The 22,270-nt window shown below is 41.4% G+C and overlaps 1 protein-coding gene across 3 annotated transcripts in view; it reads left to right on the top strand.

Moving 5' to 3' along the window:
- Positions 1-22,270, top strand: part of MDN1 (midasin AAA ATPase 1) — a 132,679-nt gene that overhangs the window by 32,338 nt on the left and 78,071 nt on the right. For all 3 annotated transcript variants that reach the window (XM_040983773.1, XM_040983772.1, XM_040983771.1), the window contains exons 19-33: positions 363-459; positions 1,410-1,523; positions 3,302-3,449; positions 3,795-3,905; positions 7,148-7,299; positions 7,592-7,770; positions 8,877-9,085; positions 9,253-9,399; positions 11,228-11,369; positions 12,464-12,598; positions 13,004-13,142; positions 13,689-13,827; positions 14,123-14,253; positions 16,693-16,837; positions 21,497-21,626. In XM_040983773.1, coding sequence (XP_040839707.1) covers positions 363-459; positions 1,410-1,523; positions 3,302-3,449; positions 3,795-3,905; positions 7,148-7,299; positions 7,592-7,770; positions 8,877-9,085; positions 9,253-9,399; positions 11,228-11,369; positions 12,464-12,598; positions 13,004-13,142; positions 13,689-13,827; positions 14,123-14,253; positions 16,693-16,837; positions 21,497-21,626 — 2,118 coding nt within the window. The remainder of the gene's footprint in view (positions 1-362; positions 460-1,409; positions 1,524-3,301; positions 3,450-3,794; positions 3,906-7,147; positions 7,300-7,591; positions 7,771-8,876; positions 9,086-9,252; positions 9,400-11,227; positions 11,370-12,463; positions 12,599-13,003; positions 13,143-13,688; positions 13,828-14,122; positions 14,254-16,692; positions 16,838-21,496; positions 21,627-22,270) is intronic.

Genomic DNA, 22,270 nt, shown 5'->3' with positions numbered 1-22,270 from the left:
GTGGGGCATGCAAAGAAGAGGCTTTGTCAGGGCAGTTGGATTTCAGATGATAGATAGGCACATATTAGCAAAATATACCCACGTATGTTATGATGACAGGTAAATTCACACTGAACAAACGCAGCATGAGAGACTGGAATGGTTGTGCAGATTGATACATACATATAGGTCTGAAAAATGATTTCAGTGGGGCTTCAGAAAAAGCAAGGGCAGAGTGGAGAGCCAGTACCAACCAGCTGAGTTTGTAAAGGCGGGTGACTATACTTGGGACTCCATAGATGTGGATAATCTTCTTTGAGGACCTGTAACTTCTTACATGATTGCTATGAATTATTGAGAATTTATAATGTTTCTCTTAACAGAGCCACTGGTTCGTCATCCTGACTTTCGCTTATTTGCTTGCATGAATCCAGCTACTGATGTGGGCAAAAGAAATCTGCCCCCAGGAATAAGAAACAGGTAAGGGGATAGATGTAATGATAACATAACCAAGCAGCAGCACAGGTTGTGAATTTTCTTGACCTCTGATAGAGGAAATATACTTCCGACACTGTCAATTAAGTTTTTTTATGAGTAGTGGTAGTAAGGAAAGTCTGTAACACTGGAGAAGTTTGGGTTTTAGTTTGATACTTAGTGGCTCATGAATATTGTTGAAAATAAAAATGTTTCTTCTTGAAGTAGCCATCTAGCTTTCAAAAAGACTTCTTTTAACAATGTGAGAGGTGTCTGGATCCCCCACCCCCAGGGCTCAGGAACCCCATATGCATGTAGTTGCCTGGCCCCCAAGCACTGCTGGATCCCCCCACTCCTGGGATTCAAAAACCCAACACCCATCTTGCAGGCAGGCCCCTGGATCCGGGCTAGGTGACCTGAGTCCTGCCAGATCCCCCACACCACTGGGGCTCACGAACCAACACTCGCCTTAAAGGCAGGCCCTAGGATCTGGGCCAGGCAACCCAAGCTCTACCGGCTAGTGATAAACGATTTTAAAATCTCCTCTCAACACTGTAAAAGCAACGAAAGATTCTGAAGGAAATTTTAGGCATTATATTAATGAGTTTACTTTCTAATTCTTTTTTTCATGGTGGGAAAGGGTTTATTTTCAGTGTTATATATAGTTATAATCAAACTCTTGAGACTGAGGGTGTTTTATTTTTCTAATTGTTGTATGAATTTTATAGAGAAGATTCATTGCACAGAATTAATGAAATAATAAGAACATTTCTTTATGACATTAATAATCCTTGTCATTATGATCAGTTTATATCATTGAAAGATATTTAAGCATTTTTTTGAGATATTTTATAACCTATTAAGATGAACATCTACTTTTCTATGTCATGCTTTTCTGTCATCACTGCAATATTAACTTTCTAAAAGGTGGTTATTGTGTAATAATTGTCTTACAGGTTCACAGAAATTTATGTAGAAGAATTAGAAAGTAAAGAAGACTTACAAATTCTTATCGTGGATTATCTGAAAGGACTGAGTGTGAACAAGAGTACAGTTCAAGGGATTATAAAGTAGGTTTGCCTCAGCTTGTCTCTGAAAACTTTGAAATGTGTCACACACACATACATGTGTGCATACACACATACACACTTTTTGCTTCTAACTTGTGAAGTCTGATTGAAGATTTGTTTTTAGATTTTTCTCCCCCTAAGTGGAATCTTGTAAGATCTACCCCAGGTTTCCCAAGAAAACTGTTTGGGAAGCTTGGAACTGTTACAAAGTAAACAATTATAAGTAACTTTCCTCATTACCTTTGAATTCCTAGTTAGAAGTTTAAATTGTTGGCGGAGAGGATGGCTTGCATTCTGACATGTCTTGATGAAATATTTTCTTGTTGCTGTTTGGTTATAAATGGGGAAAGGTGCATGTAATTAATGTGTCAGGTATGGAATTAATAGAGGCTTGAGTGAATAAATTAGAACAGGTTGGTGCTTTAGTTTAGACTTATCCCATTTTTTTTAAATATGGGAAGTTTTCAGTCTTTCATGGGTAGTAAATGTTAGTTCCAGTGGTAGTTTTATCAGAAATTACTGTCATTTTGGGCAGATTTCTTCATTTGCTGTATGTCTTTCAGATCCCAATGAATATTCTTCTGAATGCTCAGGTGCTAGATATACTATAAATAAGTAAGACAGTCTTGATTCCTAGAACCTGGAATTGAGATCCCTGCTCTAGTCTGACTCCTTACTTGAGCTTCTTGGTAGTGCACCCCCTGGGAGGCAGCAGGTGAAGGTGCTGGCATCCATGTGGGTAGTCTGGGTTGGATCCTCTGAACCCAGCAGGCCGTAAGGGAGTGAATCAGGGCATGAGAAATTGTGCCTGGTCTATCTGTACCTGTCAGAATAGTGAGTGATTATGTGAATTAATTTAAAAAAGCCAAAGAGCTGAAATCCTGGTTTTGCTCATAGAGCTCTGCTTGTAGACGTAAAGATAACCAATTCTAAGGAACCTTGTGTTCTCATTGAGGCTTAGGAATCTGAGTGTAAATTATAACTCAGATTTCAGAGATTAGAAGACCTAAAGTCCTATTTTCTATCAGCTTATCATGAAAGGATTGTTCACAGAAGGAAAAACAAATTTTATTTGAGCCAGAACTATTATTTCATCCATGACATGTACTGATTCCATTGATCATGTAGGAACTGATAATGAATTTCACAGATTTTTGAAGTGCAGTAAATTCCTGTTTCGATCTGAAATTTCTTCGTTTCATCTGGTCTGAAGTGTGGTGATGGTAGTAGTTGCTGCCATCATACTGTTATACTTTTAAATATGTTATTATTACTGATACTGGCTATAATCATATATTTTCGAAAATATCTTGCATTCGCTATTCGTTGTGCTTATTACCACTGTGGCTTGTACAGCGAGTCAGATTGTCCAGGTTAGCGGCAGCTGGGAAGCTTGGGTTTGAACTTGGTGTATTCTTCTCACAGTGCCTATCCTGTGTTGCTGACTTGTCCTTAGGGAACAGCAGCTTCTTGCCTCGACTGTCAATACCTTTTCACTAGAGGAGTTGCAGCTTACGCTTCACAGTTTCCCAGAGGAAACAGATACTTATTTTACTATTTTGAAAGGTAGCCTTTGAGTATGCATAAAATATGTTTTAAGAATACCGAGAGCTTTTGATGCTGTTCCAGGAAGCTATACATAAGCTTGACTATTTCTGATGTATAAAACCCCAAGTAAGGGGCAATTATAAGCAGGCTCCTTGAATCTTTTGTGATGAAGAAACTAGCAAAATAATAAATATCCAGTTAATAAAATTTCTGGACCCTTCTCTTTGCAGCTTCTACACAGCTTTGCGGAAAGAGTCTGGGACGAAATTGGTGGATGGGACCGGCCATAGACCTCACTACAGCCTCCGGACTCTTTGCAGGGCCCTGCGATTTGCAGCTACCAATCCATGTGGCAACATCCAGCGCTCGCTCTATGAGGTCTTTCTAAAGTTGTTTGACTTCAGTGTTTGGTGATAGGGTTCCACGTGGGGTAACGGGAACGGGGTTGTTTGTTCCAGGTGTATCTGTGCTCTCTAATTATCTGAGTCCAGAGCACTTCATATCATGATGTCTTGCCTTTTCCTGCTACCTTGTCATATCTAAAAGTAGTTCTAGAAAGTAGCACCACTGAAGAAGTTAGACTTAAATAAATAAATTGGACTTAATAAGTTAATAAATAACTTAAATAAATACGTTATTAATAACTTATAACTTAATAACTTAAATTGGACTGCTGTTTTAGATGGATAATTAGTGTTATGCTGATTTGTGTTTTCTCTCTAGGGCTTTTGTTTGGGTTTTTTAACACAGCTTGACAGGGCATCTTATCCCAGAGTTCAGAAACTCATTTGTCAGCACATCATCTCTGGCAATGTCAAAAGTCTGCTGAAGCAGGTATGCTCTTTTTTTTTTTTAAAGATTTATTTTTATTATTTTTTATTGGAAAGGCGGATATACAGAGAGGAGAGACAGAGAGGAAGATCTTCCATCCGATGATTCACTCCCCAAGTGAGCCGCAACGGGCCGATACTATGCCGATCCGAAGCCAGGAGCCTCTTCCGGGTCTCCCACGCGCGTGCAGGGTCCCAAAGCTTTGGGCCGTCCTCAACTGCTTTCCCAGGCCACAGGCAGGGAGCTGGAAGGGAAGCGGGGCTGCCGGGATTAGAACCGGCGCCCATATGGGATCCCGGGCGTGCAAGGCGAGGACTTAACCACTTGCGCCACCGCGCCGGGCCCGGTATGCTCTTTATATAGTTATTTGACATATGTGAAAGGCTAAATTTTGCTGTTCTTTTTTTTTTTTTTTAAAGATTTATTTATTTATTGGAAAGTCAGATATACAGAGAAGAGGAGAGACAGAGAGGAAGATCTTCTGTCCGATGATTCACTCCCCAAGTGAGCGCAACGGCCAATGCTCTGCTGATGCTGAAGCCAGGATCCAGGAACTTCTTCCGGGTCTCCCACGCGGGTGCAGGGTCCCAAGGCTTTGGGCCGTCCTGAACTGCTTTCCCAGGCCACAAGCAGGGAGCTGGATGGGAAGTGGAGCTGCCGGTATTAGAACCGGCGCCCATATGGGATCCTGGCGTGTTCAAGGCGAGGACTTTAGCTGCTAAGCCACACCGCTGGGCCCTGCTGTTCATTTTTTTACAATGTTTTTTTTTGTTATACAAATTATCTGTCACAAAAAATTTTAAGAAGATGTGTCTTAGATGGAGGGAGTTTCCAGTAATGGTACTCTTTCGATTGCCATTTTCAGAAAGTTAATTTTGCATATATTTTATCATCTTATATATTCAAATTGTGGTTGTTGATTTACTGGGGAAAATTCCAATATGTATCACATGTAAGACCATTTGAAAAAATATTTTGTAAGTCTGTTTTTTAACCTTATTGTTTCTTAGATATATTTATTTCTGCATCTGCGATCATTCTGACCTTTCTAAGAACCTTTTAGCATTTCATTTGATGGTTTTGCCATAGTGAACAGTCTGATCATTTAGCTTCCTGGCGTGAGCACCCTAACACCAACTTTTTGAGTGGCAGGAAATGACAAAGGAACATGGGGCTTAAAGGCACAGAACTAACTTGGGACATGTTGATTGTTTACTTTCTAGGAAGAACTGACCATTAGAACTTGTTGTTACTTTGTATTCAACTTTTTAAAAAATTAGGGAAATAACGCATGAACAAACACTTTTGGTAGAGTATAAAACCACTGAGAAGGTTGAATTTGTTTTGGCTGTTATCGTACTCAAATAGTTTCCTTCAGTTGCTCAATTATTTTGTGTGTTCATTGTGGTTGAGATGGAAGTTTAAAGAGGAATCCTTTTTTTCACTCAAAATACTTAAAATCAGTGTCTAGAATTGTAGCTCCATCGCTGGATACCAGCTGTTCCAGAAGAATTTCTTTGTTAGAAATTAGATTACTGACATTTTTGGCAATTTGTGCAATTCAGTTTAATAATCTGCACTCTGAAACATTTTCAAAGTTAAAACATATATAATGAGAAAAGTATGCATGGCTTTCTGTTTTTTTGTATAAAAATGGCCTTTTATTCTCACTAAAAATATATGCTTATTTATTTGAAAGGCCGAATTACCCTGAGAGAAGGAAACAGGAAAGAATGGAGGAAGGGATCTTCTGTCCCAGATGGCTGAAACTGCCTGGACTGGGCCAAGCTGAAGCCAGGAACCAGGAGCTGGCGCTTCTCTAATGTGGGTCGGGCACCTGAGCATTTGAGTCTTCTGTTGTTTTCCCAGGCTACTGGTATGGAGTTCGATTAGAGGAGCCAACACTCCGGCCAGATCCCATATGGGGTGTCAGCATTGGGTACAGCAGCTTAACCCTCCATGCCATAATGTCAGCCCCTTAATTCCACTTTTACAGAAACTTTTTCAAATATCCTCTTTTCTGGGGAATATTATGCCATCATCATTCCTAATATTGTCCTTACTTGATTATTGCTCTTGAAGGATCAGTTTCAGGATTGAAAAAGGGATCCTTCTTCCCTATGAAAGCTTTTTTTTTTCCCCCTCAAAAATTTTATTTGAAAGGTAGAGAGAAAAATTTCACTTTGACCAGTTCACTCCACCATAGCTAGGGCTGTGCCAGGACACAACCTGGAGCTAGGAATTCAGTCCAGGTCTCCCCTTTGTATGGCAGGGACCTCACCATCTGAGTCATTACTTGCTACCTCCCACGGTGCTCATTCCAACTGCCTACGCCATCAGAAACCTGATATAGGCAAAATGTGTTTTTGATAAAAAAAAAAAAAATGCTTGGTTTGAGGTGCCAATGTGGTTGGTCAGAAAACTAGTTCCAGTGGCAGTTAATTCACAATTTTTTTCATAATTTGACTTGCCCTCATCCCAGTTTAAAATCAGTAATTGTAATTTTGTTTTTACTTCTCAGAGTATTTTTTGTTTTTGAAATTTGGACTTATTTTGTATTTATTAGAGTGGCAGAATTAGGGAGAGGACATCTACTGCCTGCTGGGGGCACACTCCTTGCATGTGTGTAACACTGATGGCTGGAGACTTGGTCTCAGTCTTGGCTTCCAACACTGGTGGCAGGAATCATACTGTTGAGCCACCTTTTTCTGCCTCCTAGTGGGCACAAGCTGGGGTCAGGTATGCAGTCGTGACTAAAACCTATAACCTATAATTGGATGTATAATTTTGAAAGCACCCAGATGTTAGAATTCTTTGTGGCAATTTCTTTCCCTCTTTTTTTTTTTTTAAGATTTATTTATTTTGACTACAAAGTCAGATATACAGAGAGGAGGAGAGATAGTGAGGAAGATCTTCCGTCTGATGATTCACTCCCCAAGTGAGCGCAACAGCTGGTGCTGTGCCAATCCGGAGCCAGGAGCCGGGAATTTCCTCCAGGTCTCCCACATGGGTGCAGGATCCCAAAGCTTTGGGCTGTCCTCAACTACTTTCCCAGGCCACAAGCAGGGAGCTGGATGGGAAGCGGGGCAGCTGGGATTAGAACCGGTGCCCATATGGGATCCTGGTGCATTCAAGGCGAGGACTTTAGCCACTAGGCCATGCCACCGGGCCCTCTTTTTGGTTCTGAAAGAATGGCAAAATTGTCATGGGGCTATAGTTATTTCTCTAACTCTTGTGTTTTTCAGCCTATTCCAGAGCCGAAAGGAGGTCGGCTTATTCAGGTAGAAGGCTACTGGATTTCAGTGGGTGACAAGGAGCCTACAATTGATGAATCTTATGTTCTGACGTCCTCTGTTAAGCTAAACCTGAGAGATATCGTCCGAGTGGTGTCTGCAGGGTGTGTGGGCCTTTTCTTCTATGTTTTGAAGTTTCTAAAGCATAGTCATTGATGGCATGTTAATTTGACCTTCCTTAGCTTTCAGAGAGCTTTGCTGTGAAGGATGATTTTCCAAAATTTACCAGTGCTTTGCTGGAAGCACTGTTTATAGCTGCAGTTTTACATATGAACTTATTAGTGTATAGGTCTGCTTAAGTATTCTTTTGTGACAATGCTAAATGATATCATTTCTTTTTTCCACATTACTGAAATTGTGCATTTTTTAAATTGCTTTATTGCCTAATCTTTGCAGAACCTATCCTGTACTGATTCAGGGAGAGACATCTGTTGGTAAAACAAGCCTGATCCGCTGGTTGGCTGCAGCTACTGGCAACCACTGCGTGCGGATTAACAACCACGAACACACGGATATTCAGGAATACATAGGGTGTTACACATCCAGCTCTTCCGGGAAGCTTGTCTTTAAGGAAGGTATGCTGCTAAGCCAGTCTGGCTATAGGTGTGCAGTCTCTAGGACCTTTTCCTTAAACAAGCAGTCTTCTTCATTCTTTTCAGTTGAGGTATACTTCCCTCTGCCTTAACAGCTGCTTTTCTTTGTCCCTTGCTTACACCTGGCTAATGGGTGATTTTTAGGGGTTTGACACTGATCATACTATCTGTGTATAGGTTGAGGGCCAACTTTCAAAGACAGCAGCCAAACTTCTGCCTTATTTCCTATAGAGTTAATAATGGGGCAAGTATTGAAGAGAGTTTGGGAATAGATAAAAAAGGGGTTGGTGCTCTGGTGTTGCTGGTAAAGCTGTCCTCTGTGGTGCTAGCATAGCATTAGGTAATGGTTGGAGTCTCAATTCTTCCACCTCAGATCCAGTTTCTTGGGAATGTGCCTGAAAAAGTAACGAAAGATGGCTCAAGTTTTTGGTCCCCTGCTATTTACGTGGGAAACCAAATGAAGATCTGGCCCAACCCTAGCTGCTTTGGTTTTTAGGGAGTGAAGCAGTGGAGACAAACCTTTGTCTCCCTCTAACTTTGCCTTTCAAGTATTTAAAATAAATTCCAAAGAAAAAAAAAAGAAAGAAAAGAAAATATAATTTAAATGAAATTAGCCTGCCAAGGGAAAATGAAGCTGGAAATGAGGCAGCTGTGTGTCTTGGTTCTTCCTCTTTGAGGATGTAATGTGAATTTGTTTATTTTTTAAAAATTACACAGAGAAGAGAGGGCAACAGAGAGAGAGAGGTATCTTTATTCACTGGTTCACTTTTCAAGTGAATGGTCAAATCCAGGAGGAGCCGTGAACTTCTTTGAGGTTTCCCACATGTGTGATAATAACCCAAGGACTTGATCCATCCTCTGTTGATTTTACTAGACCATTAGCAGGGAGCTGGATTTGAAGTGGAATGCCATGATAGACGCTGATGACCCTATGGGATACTGGTGCTGTAAATAGTAGCACATGTGGTGTGCAGTATGACAGACCGTTTTAGGGCAAGACCTGCCACTTTGAAATTTAGTAGTAATCTAGAATTTTGTAATTTTGGGGGTAATTTATACACTAATTCTCAATGTTCGTTTCCTCCTAGGTGTTCTTATTGATGCTATGAGACGGGGCTACTGGATTATTTTAGATGAATTAAATTTGGCACCTACTGATGTCCTGGAGGCACTGAATAGACTGCTGGATGATAACCGGGAATTGCTAATAACAGAAACACAAGAAGTTGTCAGAGCACATCCTCGGTTCATGCTTTTTGCCACTCAGAACCCCCCAGGACTTTATGGGGGTAGAAAGGCATGTGATGCTTGTTCTGTGCCTCCCATTCAGTGTCGTGTAGAATGAGAAATCCCTTCTGTGGGGAGTGAGCCAGTTTTGCCTCTGTGTGGTGTCCAGCAGAGCCTCCATTTTGGAAATTGGTTGAAGAAGCGCCATTTACCACATCCTTTCTGTGTGTTTCCTAGGTGCTTTCTAGAGCCTTTAGGAATCGGTTTGTGGAACTACACTTTGATGAACTGCCCAGCTCTGAGTTGGAAACAATCTTGCACAAGCGCTGTAGTCTGCCGCCCTCCTATTGCAGCAAATTGGTTAAAGTCATGCTGGATCTCCAGGTATGCTCTTTTCACTGAGTTTAGCTGTGGCTGGAAACTGCTGGTTGGTTTTCATAACCAAAATCTGGCAGCTTCTATAAGTAGAAACAGAGTCTTAATCGTTTATTAATTGTTACAGGGTAATAATTTTAAAGATTATTGTATGTGTCTGAAAAACAGTTGACAGAAGGAGAGTGATCTTCTGTTGATTGGTTTACACTCCTGAAGACTGTAGCAGCCAGGGCTGGGCCAGGCCAAAGGCAGAGACACCTAGAACTCCGTTCACATCTCACGTGTCTATGTTGCCTTGCTAGGAGCATTAGCAGGAAGCTAAATAACAAGTGTTCACATAGGATGCCAGCATAGCAACAATGGTCCGGGCAGCAGTGTAACTTGCTACACTATACTGTTGGCCCTGGATCGTGGATTTATTCAAGCTTTAACTATGTTCCTTTCCTTCCCACCTCCTATCCCTTCGCTTTAAAAAGACTGGTTAATCTGAGAGAAACACCTCCTTTATGCTGGTTCACTCCCCAGATAGCCTCAGTTGCCATGAGTGGGCCAGGCTGGTGCCAGGAGCCAGGAGTTTTCTCCTGGTCTCCCATATAAACAAAGAGAGGCTCAAGCACTTGAGTCATCGTTCAGTCTTCCCAGGCTATTTTCAGGTAGTTAAATAGAGCAGGACATGAGCTGGTATCCCTAAGGGATGTCTGCATTGCAGGGCGACATCTTCATGAGCTATGCTGTAACTCTAACCCCTGGAACCTTTTTTTAAGTTTTTTTTTTTTAATATTTATTTATTTTTAAGATTTGTTTTTATTGGAAAGGCAGATATACATAGAGGAGTGGAGATAGAGAGGAAGATCTTCTGTCCAATGATTCACTCCCCAAGTGGCTATAATGGCTGCAGCTATGCTGACTGAAGCCAGGAGCCAGAAGACTCCTCTGGGTCCCCCACTTGGGTGCAGGAAGGCTTTGGGCTGTCCTCGACTGCTTTCCAAGGTCACAAGCAGGGAGTTTGATGGGAAGCAGGATGGTCAGAATATGTGCTAGGTCCACCTCTGGAACTTTTACTTAATGCTGGAATTTGGTATAGGCAAACTAAAGTGTTTGTTTTTCAGATGTTTGAAATATTATGCCCATAATAGGCTACTCGGATATGCATAAAGATACCCAGTGTATGTCTCCCATGTCAACTGCAAAGCTAGAGTTGGTTTTCAGAGTATACTGTAGCTTGTAGAGGTAGAATTGTTGTATAGCAGGCGTTTAGTGATGATGCTTCATCTGTGCACATCAGCTGTGACTCCATTCCTGTGTCTAAGCTAGACAGTGCACACCCTGGGAAACATCAGATGTTGGCTCAGGTACTTGCATCCCTGCCATCCGTGCTGAAAATATGAATTGAGTTATTTCTTCATGGTTTCATGATAGTCCAGCACTAGATGTTGTTTGATTTGCTGCATTGCAATGCCCACCCCTAAAAAAAGTATTTCTTGTCGTAATTAAATTTTCATACTGCTGTTTCAAAAGCTAACAATAATTAACACTTCCTACTAAGATATCATACTGTGGGCCCAATCTTTCTCTGTATTTTGGTTCACTTTTATTACAATTTATAATATTTTTAAAAAGGCATATGAGATAGAATTGTGTATTTATATTGTGATACATGAAGTTGAACTTTTTCTTCCATTAATTATATTTTATTTAGATTAAAGAAATAATCATTGGAATGAGAGCATGTTAATCAAAAATTTAATTTGTTAAGGATTTTTATTTCAGTTAAATTGCACACCTCTGACAGTGCTGTTAACCAGGTCCTGTTCCTTTGTTCGGTGTTCATTAATAGTCATATCGCAGGAGTTCTTCTGTCTTTGCTGGAAAGCAGGGTTTCATCACTCTGCGAGATCTGTTCCGCTGGGCTGAACGCTACCGGCTGGCTGAGCAGACGGACAAGGACTATGATTGGCTTCAGCACTTAGCCAATGATGGTATGTTTCTGACGAGATACCCTTACCCTCTGAAATTATGACTGGTGTTGAGCATTTTGATAAAATGGATGTCATCCTGTATTGTGGCTGATACATACTGTTTACTTGGTATATTCCACAAACAGATCTTGTCTCCGTTCAGGCCTGATTTAGTTGGGAATTCCATTTCTGCAATCCTGAGTTTAGTGAGGGTTCACTGCTAAGGTTTGTTCTTTGCTTGTGATCACCATTTGTGTAGTCAGGATATGGGCATAACCCCGTGGGAGTTGAGGTATATGGGTGGGTATAGCTTACTAAGCTTTTATTTGCAGTGTAGGTAGCACACAGCCCTGACTTCAGTTTAGTATCTTGTTTTGATCCATGAAAAATCTTTTTATTTTACTATTTGTGGCAAAATAGGTAACATTTTGAAATCTTCCCACTTGAAAGTACTGAATGAGTCATGAATGAGGTAGTTAATAATTAAGGAGAGCAAATTAAATTAGCCTGTGATAAGGATATTTTTTACCTGTTCTTTTCTGGTAAAGAATGGAAGAATGTGCCTTTATTAGAAAGTATTTTTATTGGCATAGTACATAGGATAAAATGTCTTTGCACATGCGTATTTGTATACATAGTTATTTCTACCTCTGTGCAAATGTAAAATGTAAAAGAAATTCCCACCAAGTCTCTTAGCAGAAATCTCTACTCTGAAATCACTGCTCTGACTCCATCTAACTGAGGCCCTGGTGTATTTTCTCTTTTGAGTCTGAGTTTTCCATCCATCCTGATGTGCATTTTAGTCATGCTGTCAGGGCATATCAGGAGCCATTCATAGTTTTTTGTTGCCTTATGTCAACTCCCAGTTTGTTTTTTTTCTATTCTCTCATTGAGACCTTGGAATCAATTCTGAATTTTTCTTTGAGCAGTCCAGACTGTGTCTTGGTGCACACTTGCTCATTTGTGGTACTGCTGGGCACAAAGCAGATATGTTCTTTGTTGTGATTGTGGTCCTTCTAAATTTCCCCAGTTTCTGTTCCAGCTATGGTAGAAGCATGCTGCTCCATTGTCTTAGTGTTTCCACCAGGAGCTTGATGATTTTTCTTCTTTTCTAGGCTTCATGCTTCTAGCAGGTCGAGTCAGGAAGCAGGAAGAGGTTGATGTGATTCAGCAAGTTCTTGAGAAACATTTCAAGAAAAAACTATGCCCCAACTCACTTTTCTCCAAGGGAAATGTGCTGAAATTACTGGGTGAGTAGGTCTAAAAGCTAAGAGGAATATGAATGGAGTTGTGCTCAGTAGAGTGTTAAAATACATGTTCTGGGTCCCGGCACGATAGCATATTGGTTGAGTTCCTCACCTTGCACACTCCAGGATCCCATATGGTCGCTGGTAATAATCCCAGCTCCCTGCTTGTGACCTGGGAAAGCAGTCGAGGACGGCCCAAGTCCTGAGGACCCTATTCTCCTACATGGGAGACCCAGAGGAGCTCCTGGCTCCTGGCTTTGGATTGGCTCAGCTCCAGCTGTTGCGGCCACCTGGGGAGTGAACCGTCAGATGGAAGATCTTTGTCTCTGTCTCTCCTCCTCTCTGTATATCTCTTTCCAATAAAAATAAATAAATCTTTAAAAAAAGTACATGTTCTTCCCTGTTTAGGTAAATTGTCTCCCCAATTGTCCATGTTGGAAACTAAGTTCAGACATGTCGTGTGGACCACAGCCATGCGGAGATTGGCCATGCTAGTGGGACGAGCATTGGAATTTGGTGAACCTGTGTTGTTGGTTGGAGACACTGGGTAAGTTCTGTAACCCTCACCATTACTTGAGGTATCTCTGAAGAGACTGATTATTGGCAAATTTTGTGATTTCTTTTTCATTTTCAAAACCCTTATGTTTTGTTTTTTAAAGAAGCAACCAAGAGACCTGTGATTCACTTCTTTTGTCTTCAGATAGACTACTTGCTTATGCAAAAGAGTGATAGCTTGCATCTTGATCACTGTGGGCTGTGTTTGGTCAATCTTGAGGAATGAGGGTCTTAGCCTTAGGTTTCTAGAGGAAAAAATGGATGAGTGAGTTAGTCTTTCGGAAAGTTTGTATGAGTTGGTTCCCTCCCCTCCCTCAATAGCTGTGTGTACTACTAGAAAATGATGGGATTGAAATTTGTGTCTTTCTGGATCAGAGATGTGGGAGGGGACACTGGGTCTAGGATGGATGTTCCTTGCTGCTTGTTCTGCTGCTGTGATGAGGTTGTCACTGTGGCTGCCCTGTATGCTGATGGGGTGTTTGTGGGTATTTATTGGGAACTCATGCTCCTTTGTTAATTTGGTGTACATCTCTAATAGGTGTGGGAAAACTACGATCTGTCAGTTGTTTGCAGCTTTAGCAAATCAGAAATTATATTCTGTGAACTGCCACTTACACATGGAGACCTCGGATTTCCTGGGGGGGCTGCGACCAGTGAGGCAGAAGCAAAGTGACAAGGTATGTTCAATGACAAATATTGATGTGTGCATTCATTTGAAGAACTGCAGTTCACTGTGTCCATGTGGAATTTTGTTAGTGGTGGGGTTTCTGGATCCAAGTTTTGGTTTAATTGTGGAAGAATATATTTCTTAGCAGATTTCCGCTAATCTGTAATTTGCTCAGACAATCATCCTGGTTCTGTCTGTGTTTTTAGGCTGTTATTTCTTCTGGAATGACCAGTTCATCCAGGTAGACAACAGCTGGCTACATGTGTATTATCTGTACTTAATTACCCCACTTTTCTATACCGTAGGAAGAAGTGGACACGTCAAAGCTTTTTGAATGGCATGATGGGCCTCTGGTTATGGCCATGAAAGAGGATGGTTTTTTCCTCTTGGATGAGATCTCGCTAGCAGATGATTCTGTTCTTGAAAGACTCAATAGGTACATGGTGAAAGTCTTGCTCTGTGTATGTGTGTTGATCTGCCTTTGTTTCGGTATTTAGTCTTTTTTTTTTAAGATTTATTTTTATTATTTTTTTATTGGAAAGGTGGATATACAGAGAGGAGAGACAGTGAGGAAGATCTTCTGTCCGATGATTCACTCCCCAAGTGAGCGCAACGGCCAATGCTATGCCGATCCGAAGCCAGGCGCCGCTTCTGGGTCTCCCACGCGGGTGCAGGATTCCAAAGTCCTGGGCCGTCCTCGACTGCTCTCCCGGGCCACAGGCAGGGAGCTGGAAGGGAAGCGGGGCTGCCGGGATAGAACCGGCGCCCATATGGGATCCCGGTGTGTGCAAGGCGAGGACCTTAACCACTTGCGCCACCGCGCCGGGCCCGGAATTTAGTCTTGTGCACGATAATGTAACACAAAGGAATGGTTTTTTTGGCTCAGTGGGTTCAGTTGCAAAAATGGGCTGTTCAAATCCCATAGCAAAGTGCCAGTTAGAGTACCAGTTATTTTGCTTCCGACGCAGCCAGCTTCTGTGAAAGCACTTGGATCCTTGATATCTGTATGGAGTGCTTAGATCATGGGTTCAGCCTGGCCCAGCCATTGGCTGTTCTGGGTGTTTGTGAAGTGAGCGAGCAGTTCAAACCTATAAATAAATAAATAAATAAATAAATAAATAAATAAATAAATATCCATCAGATGGACTCTTTCTAAATAAACTATAGAAGAGTTAATACTCTTCATAGCTGCACAGTATATGGTGGAAATTACTGATGATTTAGTTTTTACTTGACTGTAGCACTCATGGTTTCCTTTACAAGACCTAGGTTTTTTTCTTTTTTTTTTTCCCACTTATAAAAGATAGAATTGTGTGATAACATGGCTAAAACCAGTGAGTCGATCTTTAAAATTCTTTGGTTAAGCCAAGTTGTGCATCTACTCTGAATGTTTTTGGAAGAACTAATGTTAGACTATTATTAGGAGTCTATGGCACCACATAATTTGTATTAAGGCAAGTAACAGCTCTTCTATTTACATATCAGGAAATGTATCCATTTGAAATCTGCAATCTAATGACTGTTAGTCAAACTCGTTAATTTGTCTACTATTATAATCAAGCTTTACAATGTTTAAAGCAGTGAGCTCCCTCTTAAGCTTCATTGCTTCCACCTCTTGCTCTAATCATTAGCAAATTCTTATGCCTCTAGAGTGGTCTTTTAAGTTTATTTATTTATAAAAATTTTTTTGGGTAAGACTATTACCTCCAAATTTTTTTCCTGAATCTGGGATAACGGAGGAGATAAAGGGAGAAGTCCACCCAGTCTCTGGCCCATCCCAGGTCCCTGATATGGGGCATGCTCTGGGGGTCTTGCTCAAGTGGTTTTGGTAGTTCGTTATGAATTGCTGCCAATCTCACCGTTCCAAGCACGATGAGGTCGCTGAAGAATCTTATGATTGACATAGTCTATCTTAATTTCCATTTGCCCTGTTTTTCACTGCCAGCATAAAGCTGGGGTAAAAATTCTTTTTAAAAAGAGCACTTGCTTTCCTTTATTTTTCTTTATTCATTTATTTGAAAGGCATAACGACAAAGGAAGAGACTTATAAGACAAGCCTGAAGAAGGTATAATAGAAAAGGGAGTTTTTTTCTTTTCTTATTGCTTTATTTTGATGATCTTTACATAGTTGATTAAAGTGCAAAAGATCAAGGGCTTCAGGAAAGTGAGTAAAACCATTATTTCCACATTTTCTGATTTTTTTTCTTCCTGTGTCTGGGAGGAGGGGAAGACAAAAAGGGAGAAGCCCCACCCATCCCAGGGTCTCCGATATGGGGCATGCTCTCAGGGCACTGATCAACTGGTTTTGATAATTCAGCAGTTCTGAATTGCTGCCAGTCTTGCCATTCCAAGCACAATAAAATCTCCAGACTCCACTGGCTGACATAGTCTGCCTTAGAGGGAGTTTCTTCTTGATTGAAATATTCTTTTGATTAAATGTTGCGATAGTGAGTCATTTTTAAACTTAAGATAGGAAGCCATTCAGGAAACAGCTGGCTTAGCAGGGGAGGTAGTGCTAAGGTATGGGTGTACGTCACTGACCACAACACCTGCATCTCATGTGGGCATGGGTGGTTCGTATCCTGGCTACTCTACTTCTGTCCCAATTCCCTATTATTGACCCTGGGAAAACAGCACAAGATGATTTGAGTATGTGGGCCTCTAACTCTGATGGGAGCCCTGGAAGAACTGGTTGTGGCCTGGCACAGCCTTGGCTGTTACGACCATTTAAAGAGTGAACCAGTGAGTGAAAGATGTACCTGTGTCTTTCTCCACCTGTGTGACACTGTCTATCAAATAAAAATAAATGTTAAGAAAAGTTGTCAAAGACTACAAAGTATAATGTGTAAACCTTGTCTGAATTTCTTTCTCTTAGCGTCCTTGAGGTGGAGAAGTCTCTGGTATTAGCTGAGAAAGGGAGCTCAGAGGATAAGGATAATGAAGTGGAGCTGTTGACTGCTGGGAAAAAATTCCGTATCTTAGCCACCATGAACCCTGGGGGTGACTTTGGAAAAAAAGAGGTAAAAACTTTGTTACTTTAAATATAATTTATTATTGCCACCCATAAGTATGATCTGAACTGCTATGTGGAGTTAGAAGCTTGGTAAGAGCATAATTCTGAAAAGACACTTTAGATTTACTATTACATTGCAAAGGAAGTTTGACATGCACTTTCTCATTTGATGACTATCTTTGTGCATGTTCCTGAAATACCCTCTTTCCTGACATTGCTCAGTGCTTTTTCCATTATTCTGACAAGTGATCTTAAGGGTTCTGCAAAACAATCTTTTTGATAAGAAAAGCTGGTACTGAAATTTAAGCTCAGGCACTGTCTGTAGAGTCTAGTTTCCTAAATGCTGGTCTAAAACATTTCATGAGTGTTGAAGTGGCTGAAATAATCATAGGAGCCTATTGCTGTTTTGCAGGTGGAGCTACACGTAGATTGTGCAGGGCCACAGTGATGCTAAAGTGAAGGATATGGGGCAGTTACCTCTGTCTGTAAGGCTCTATTGAGATACAGCTAGGAGCCAGCCACCCTGTGACTTTCAGTTTTGCAGAGTCTCAGTGGAGAAAAGTCATCGTTATGTGCTAGATTCCAGTTCTGCTCAAGTTAGAGAGCAGTATGGTATGGTAGTAAGTCAGAAATGATTGGAAAGAATGGGGGAGCTGATCTTAAATGTAGGCAGTTAAGATTCTTGCTAACTTAATTTGTGTTTGAAATGTGAGCATGGTATTTTACATCTACTTTTTCTCAGTAGCATAGGAAGAAGGATTATTACATGCTTCAGTGTCTGAAGAGAAAATACAATAAGCAAAAGAGAAGGAAGAAAATAAAATAAATTGTGTGGGGTGTTTGGCCCATTGACTGAAATGTTTTGGGACACTCACATCAGCTAACATATTATGCCCTAGGAGCAGCAAGTGAAGTGGCAAATCCCTTTCACCCATGCTGGACATCTGGATTTAATTCTTTCTACTCCTAGCATTGCCTGGCGGATCGCTAGATGTTGCAGGCATTTGGGGAATGGAAGTTTTTTTTTTTTTTTTGAAAGTCAGGTTTACAGAGAGAAAGATCTTCCATCCATTAGCTTTATCCCTAGGTGGTAGTTACGGTTAGTATTGAGCTGATCTGAAGCCTGGAGCCAGGTGCTTTGCTCAAAGGCTTTTTTGTTTGTTTTTCATTTTATGACACAGTTTCATAGGCTCAGGGATTCCCCCATCCTTTCCCCAAACCCTCCCTTCATATTGAATTCCTCCACATTTTTACAGTAGTACAGATCATAAACAGTCATGATTCTTTCATTGTGGGCATGGACCATGCAGAGAGTCCAGCATCTTATTGTCCAGATAAATTCAACAGTTTGATTATTCTGAAAGTAGGGCTGGCAGAATATCATCCCCTCCAGTGAAAGGCCCCTACACAATTTCAACAACAATTTACAACATCACAAAGTTAATTGACATGGTATTGAGTGACCAGTATGTTAGAAAATGCAAGTCCTTAACCACATGCTGTAACTACTTCATTGACATCTCAATTTTAGTTTATACACAACCGGCTGCTATACACCTTTAAATAGTTATAGGGTACTATTCAGCTGTCTTGTGTCTGTCTTCATTTATATATTTAGCAGCTTAAAGTATTCAAGTGTGATTTCTACTGAACTACACAAAATTTAGGATAGTCCAAACAGGCTTATACCTCAAACTTGCCATATGCAGGTGCAGGGTCCCAAGGCTTTCGGCCATCTTGTTTTTTTTTTTTTTTTTTTTTTTAAATTATTGGTTACATTGTATTATGAGACACGGTTCCATAGGTACTGGGATTCCCCCACCCCTCCCCCCATGGTGGACTCCTGCACCTTGTTGTGAGATCTCAGTTCAAAATCAGTTGAGACACTTTCATTATAAGCATATACCAAGCATAGAGTCCAGCATCTTATTATCCAGATAAGTTCATTTGCTTCTTCTCTGGTCTGAAGGTAGGGCCAAGAGAGCAAGATCAATTAAAGATCAGTTAAAAGCCCCAGCAGCAACAATATATATTGTTATGGAATTAATTGACATAGTGTTGAGTAAATAATATGTTAAAATTACATGTAAGTTCTTAACCTCCTGCGAGTATTTCAATGACATTTTAACAATTGAGGTGCATAACAGCTTTAGGGGGGGTATGCAGAGAAATCTCTCATACCTTGGTAAGGAGTACTTGTTCTTTGTGTTCTACCTAGCAGGGTATGCGTGAATCCCTGATGATCTATCTTTCTTTATTGTTCTCTGCTTATCTATTCCTATTGTGTGTATGTGTATGTGTGTGTGTGTGTGTGTTTGGGCTGGGGGGGGGGGGGGGGGGGGGAGGGTCTGGAGCGACCCTGTTGGTCATTATAGAGGGTGGAGGCCCAGAGTTGGAACTAGATAAGGACTGGAGAAGGCTCCTCTCCCTTGTCCCAAAGGAAGTTTATTGTTCTTCTGATTCTGAGGACTGCTTGTGGTTCCTGGCTGTTGTTCTGATGACTTTGGATCCTATGAGGAAGGACTTGGGCTTCTTCCATCTCATGTAGTATGTCCAAAGAGGGGGGATGGATGTCCTCTGGGTTCTCAGCATCCGAAGGTATTCCAGTTCCCCGTGTTCTCTTTGGCAGTTGTGATGATGTTCTTGGTGCCCGTTCTGATAGACCTTGGTGGGAGTCCGGGAGTCCTTATGATTGGGATATAAGCCTCCTCCTGTCCTGCTGCTCCGCTCTGGGGTTCTTCCCTATTCTGTGCATATGACCCCCTGATAATAGATTATTAGGGTCGCTACTGATTTCCCCTTTATGACATTGTAGTTTTTACTATTGTCTAATCTATCATGTATAAGTTGCCTCTCCAGTTCCTGTAGGTTACACTACACGGCTTCCTCACACATTCAAAGGAGATGAGAGATTTCTCTGTGCTTCTACCCAGTTTCTGTGTATCACAAGGAATTGGGAGTGTATTGGGTATTACAATCATTCAGAACACATGGGGTGAGACCGTATTAGTTGCAGGTTCATCTGAGGAAAATTTACCATCATTGGAAATCTTTAGGGTTGTTTCGCGTCCCCAAAGCACTGCGGATTCGGCATGGAGCTGTCTGAGCAGCATTCAGAGAACCAAAATCCCAGGGCTCCCTGGCCGGGCGGCTCACCATGTGCACGTGGGAGCTGCCTTGGTGCTTACAGGTTAGAGGTGGCTGGACACGGAGACCCCCAGCCGCTGCATGGCGGCTGAGGGGCCAAGCCTCTGGGTCTAGGCTCCGCCTCCCCTTTGGGCCATCTTACACTGCTTTCCAGGCCACAAGCTGGAAGGGCACTGGAACAGCCAGGCTATACACCGGTGCCCGTATGGGATTCTGGTGCATTCAGGACAAGGCTTTAGCTGCTGGGCTACTGTGCCAGGTCTTCAACATTTTTTTTAAAGCTTCACAGTTTCAGAATCAAAACATCAAATCTGTTTCTTGGCACAAAGACAATACCACAGAATGCTCTAGTTTCAGGGCTCTGTATGTTATCTTTTCAGGTCAGCTTAAGTTTTCTTAGGCAAGACTGAACAAAGTCTACTTAACGGAAAGCAACATTTTGGTTTTGCATCATCAGCAGGCAGAGCAAATGAGAGATAAAATTGCGTAGTAGCAGCTAAAGTCCTCGCCTTGAACGTGCCAGGATCCCATATGGGCGCCCGTTCTAATCCTGGCAGCCCCACTTCCCATCCAGCTCCCTGCTTGTGGCCTGGGAAAGCAGTCAAGGACGGCCTAGAGCTTTGGGACCCTGCACCCGAGTGGGAGACCCAGAAGAAGCTCCTGGCTCCTGGCTTTGGATTGGCTCAGCTCCAGCTGTTGCGGCCACTTGGGGAGTGAACCGTCAGATGGAAGATCTTCCTCTCTGTCTCTCCTCCTCTCTGCCTTTCCAATAAAAATAAAAAATAATTCTTTAAAAAAAAAAAAAAAACCAAGTTGGTGGTGAGGAGCACTTACACATTAACTGAATTGTGTTTATTGAGTTGTAGCCGATGGGAGACCTGGAGGAGGTTGCTAGCTCCTGGTTTCGGATTGGCACAGCACCAGCCATTGCAGGCACTCTGGGAGTAAATCATAGGATCGAAGATATTTTTCTCTGTCTCTCCTCCTCTCTATATATCTGGCTTTGCAATAAAAATAAGCATGGTTTCTGGTCCTTGATAGACCTGGTAGATGATCACCAAGGAACAATGAAGTGATGACAGACTGATAATTTTGTGCATGTGGCATGGTAGGTATTTGAGTTTTGGGGAAGGGAAAGAGAAATGTGTGTAGGGCAAAGGCCGTGAGAAAGGAGGGCCTTAATGGTTTTTATTTGAAAAGGTGAAAATATAAGCTTCTTCATGTAAGCTTCAGTAAACCCTTCTCTGTGTGGCTGAAAGTAAGATTGAAACCTCTGGCTGGAACCAGGGATCTTTATGTACCATGTATGTAGAGTGGGAAAAGATTGAAGATGTTGCTGGCGCAGAGAAGTGAGATGCTGTGTGTAGCCAAGGGAAAGTGAGCTTTCAGTAAGTTGGTAACTAAGTCATAAATGAGGCATCTAATATGTGCCATAGTCCTTACCAACCTTTGCGAGGATATGTTTTCCTAACTTTTCTTATAGGTTGAAAATTCACATTAGGATTTGTGTTCATTATAGTTGTCTCCTGCCTTGAGAAATCGGTTTACGGAAATATGGTGTCCTCAGAGTACAAGCCGTGAAGATTTGATTCAGATTATCAATTGTAATCTTCATCCAGGATTGTCCCTGAGCAGAATGGATCATAAAGGTTAGTTGACAGTTGGCAGCAGAGTGGTTCACTGGGTCAAATGGAGGTGTGTGCTAGGAGCGTGTGTAACCATGGGTGTACATAGTGTTAAAGGAAATAGGATGTAGCGAAATGGAAACAACATAAACAGATACTCAGAATGTTTCATTACATTTTAATTATTGCCTCCTTGAGAAAGAGTTTATAGAACTTAAACTGTATTTTTGTCACCAACTTATTTTTTTCCTTTCCCTTTATTAAAAATCAGTTGAGCCCAGTGAAATGTCTAAATGGCAAAATCCTTACCTTGCAAGTGTCAGGATACCAGTTCATGACCAGGCTGTTTCACTTCCCACCCAGCTCCCTGCTTGTGGCATGGGAAAGCAGCAAAGGATGACCTTGTACCCATGTGGGAGACCTGGAAGAAGCTCTTGACTCCTGGCTTCCGATTGGCTCCAGCTGTTGTGGCCTTTTGGGGATGTGAACCAGCAGATGGAAGATCTTTCTCTTGATAAATCTGGTCTGCCTTTCCAATTTAAATAAATACCTAAAAAAATTATTATAAAATGTTGAAACATGAAGAAACTAGAGTAGTATTAAAATTTTTTAAACAATTATTCAAATGCCCAAATAGATTCAGGTTGTTTATTATATGATGTATTTTT

Source organism: Ochotona curzoniae, unplaced genomic scaffold (assembly GCF_017591425.1).
Source record: "Ochotona curzoniae isolate NIBS_2020 unplaced genomic scaffold, NIBS_Ocur_1.0 contig_3819, whole genome shotgun sequence".
In the NCBI taxonomy this organism is placed as follows: Eukaryota; Metazoa; Chordata; class Mammalia; order Lagomorpha; family Ochotonidae; genus Ochotona; species Ochotona curzoniae.
Note: the sequence above shows the minus strand (reverse complement) of the source record. Positions and strands in the feature narration are given on the sequence as shown.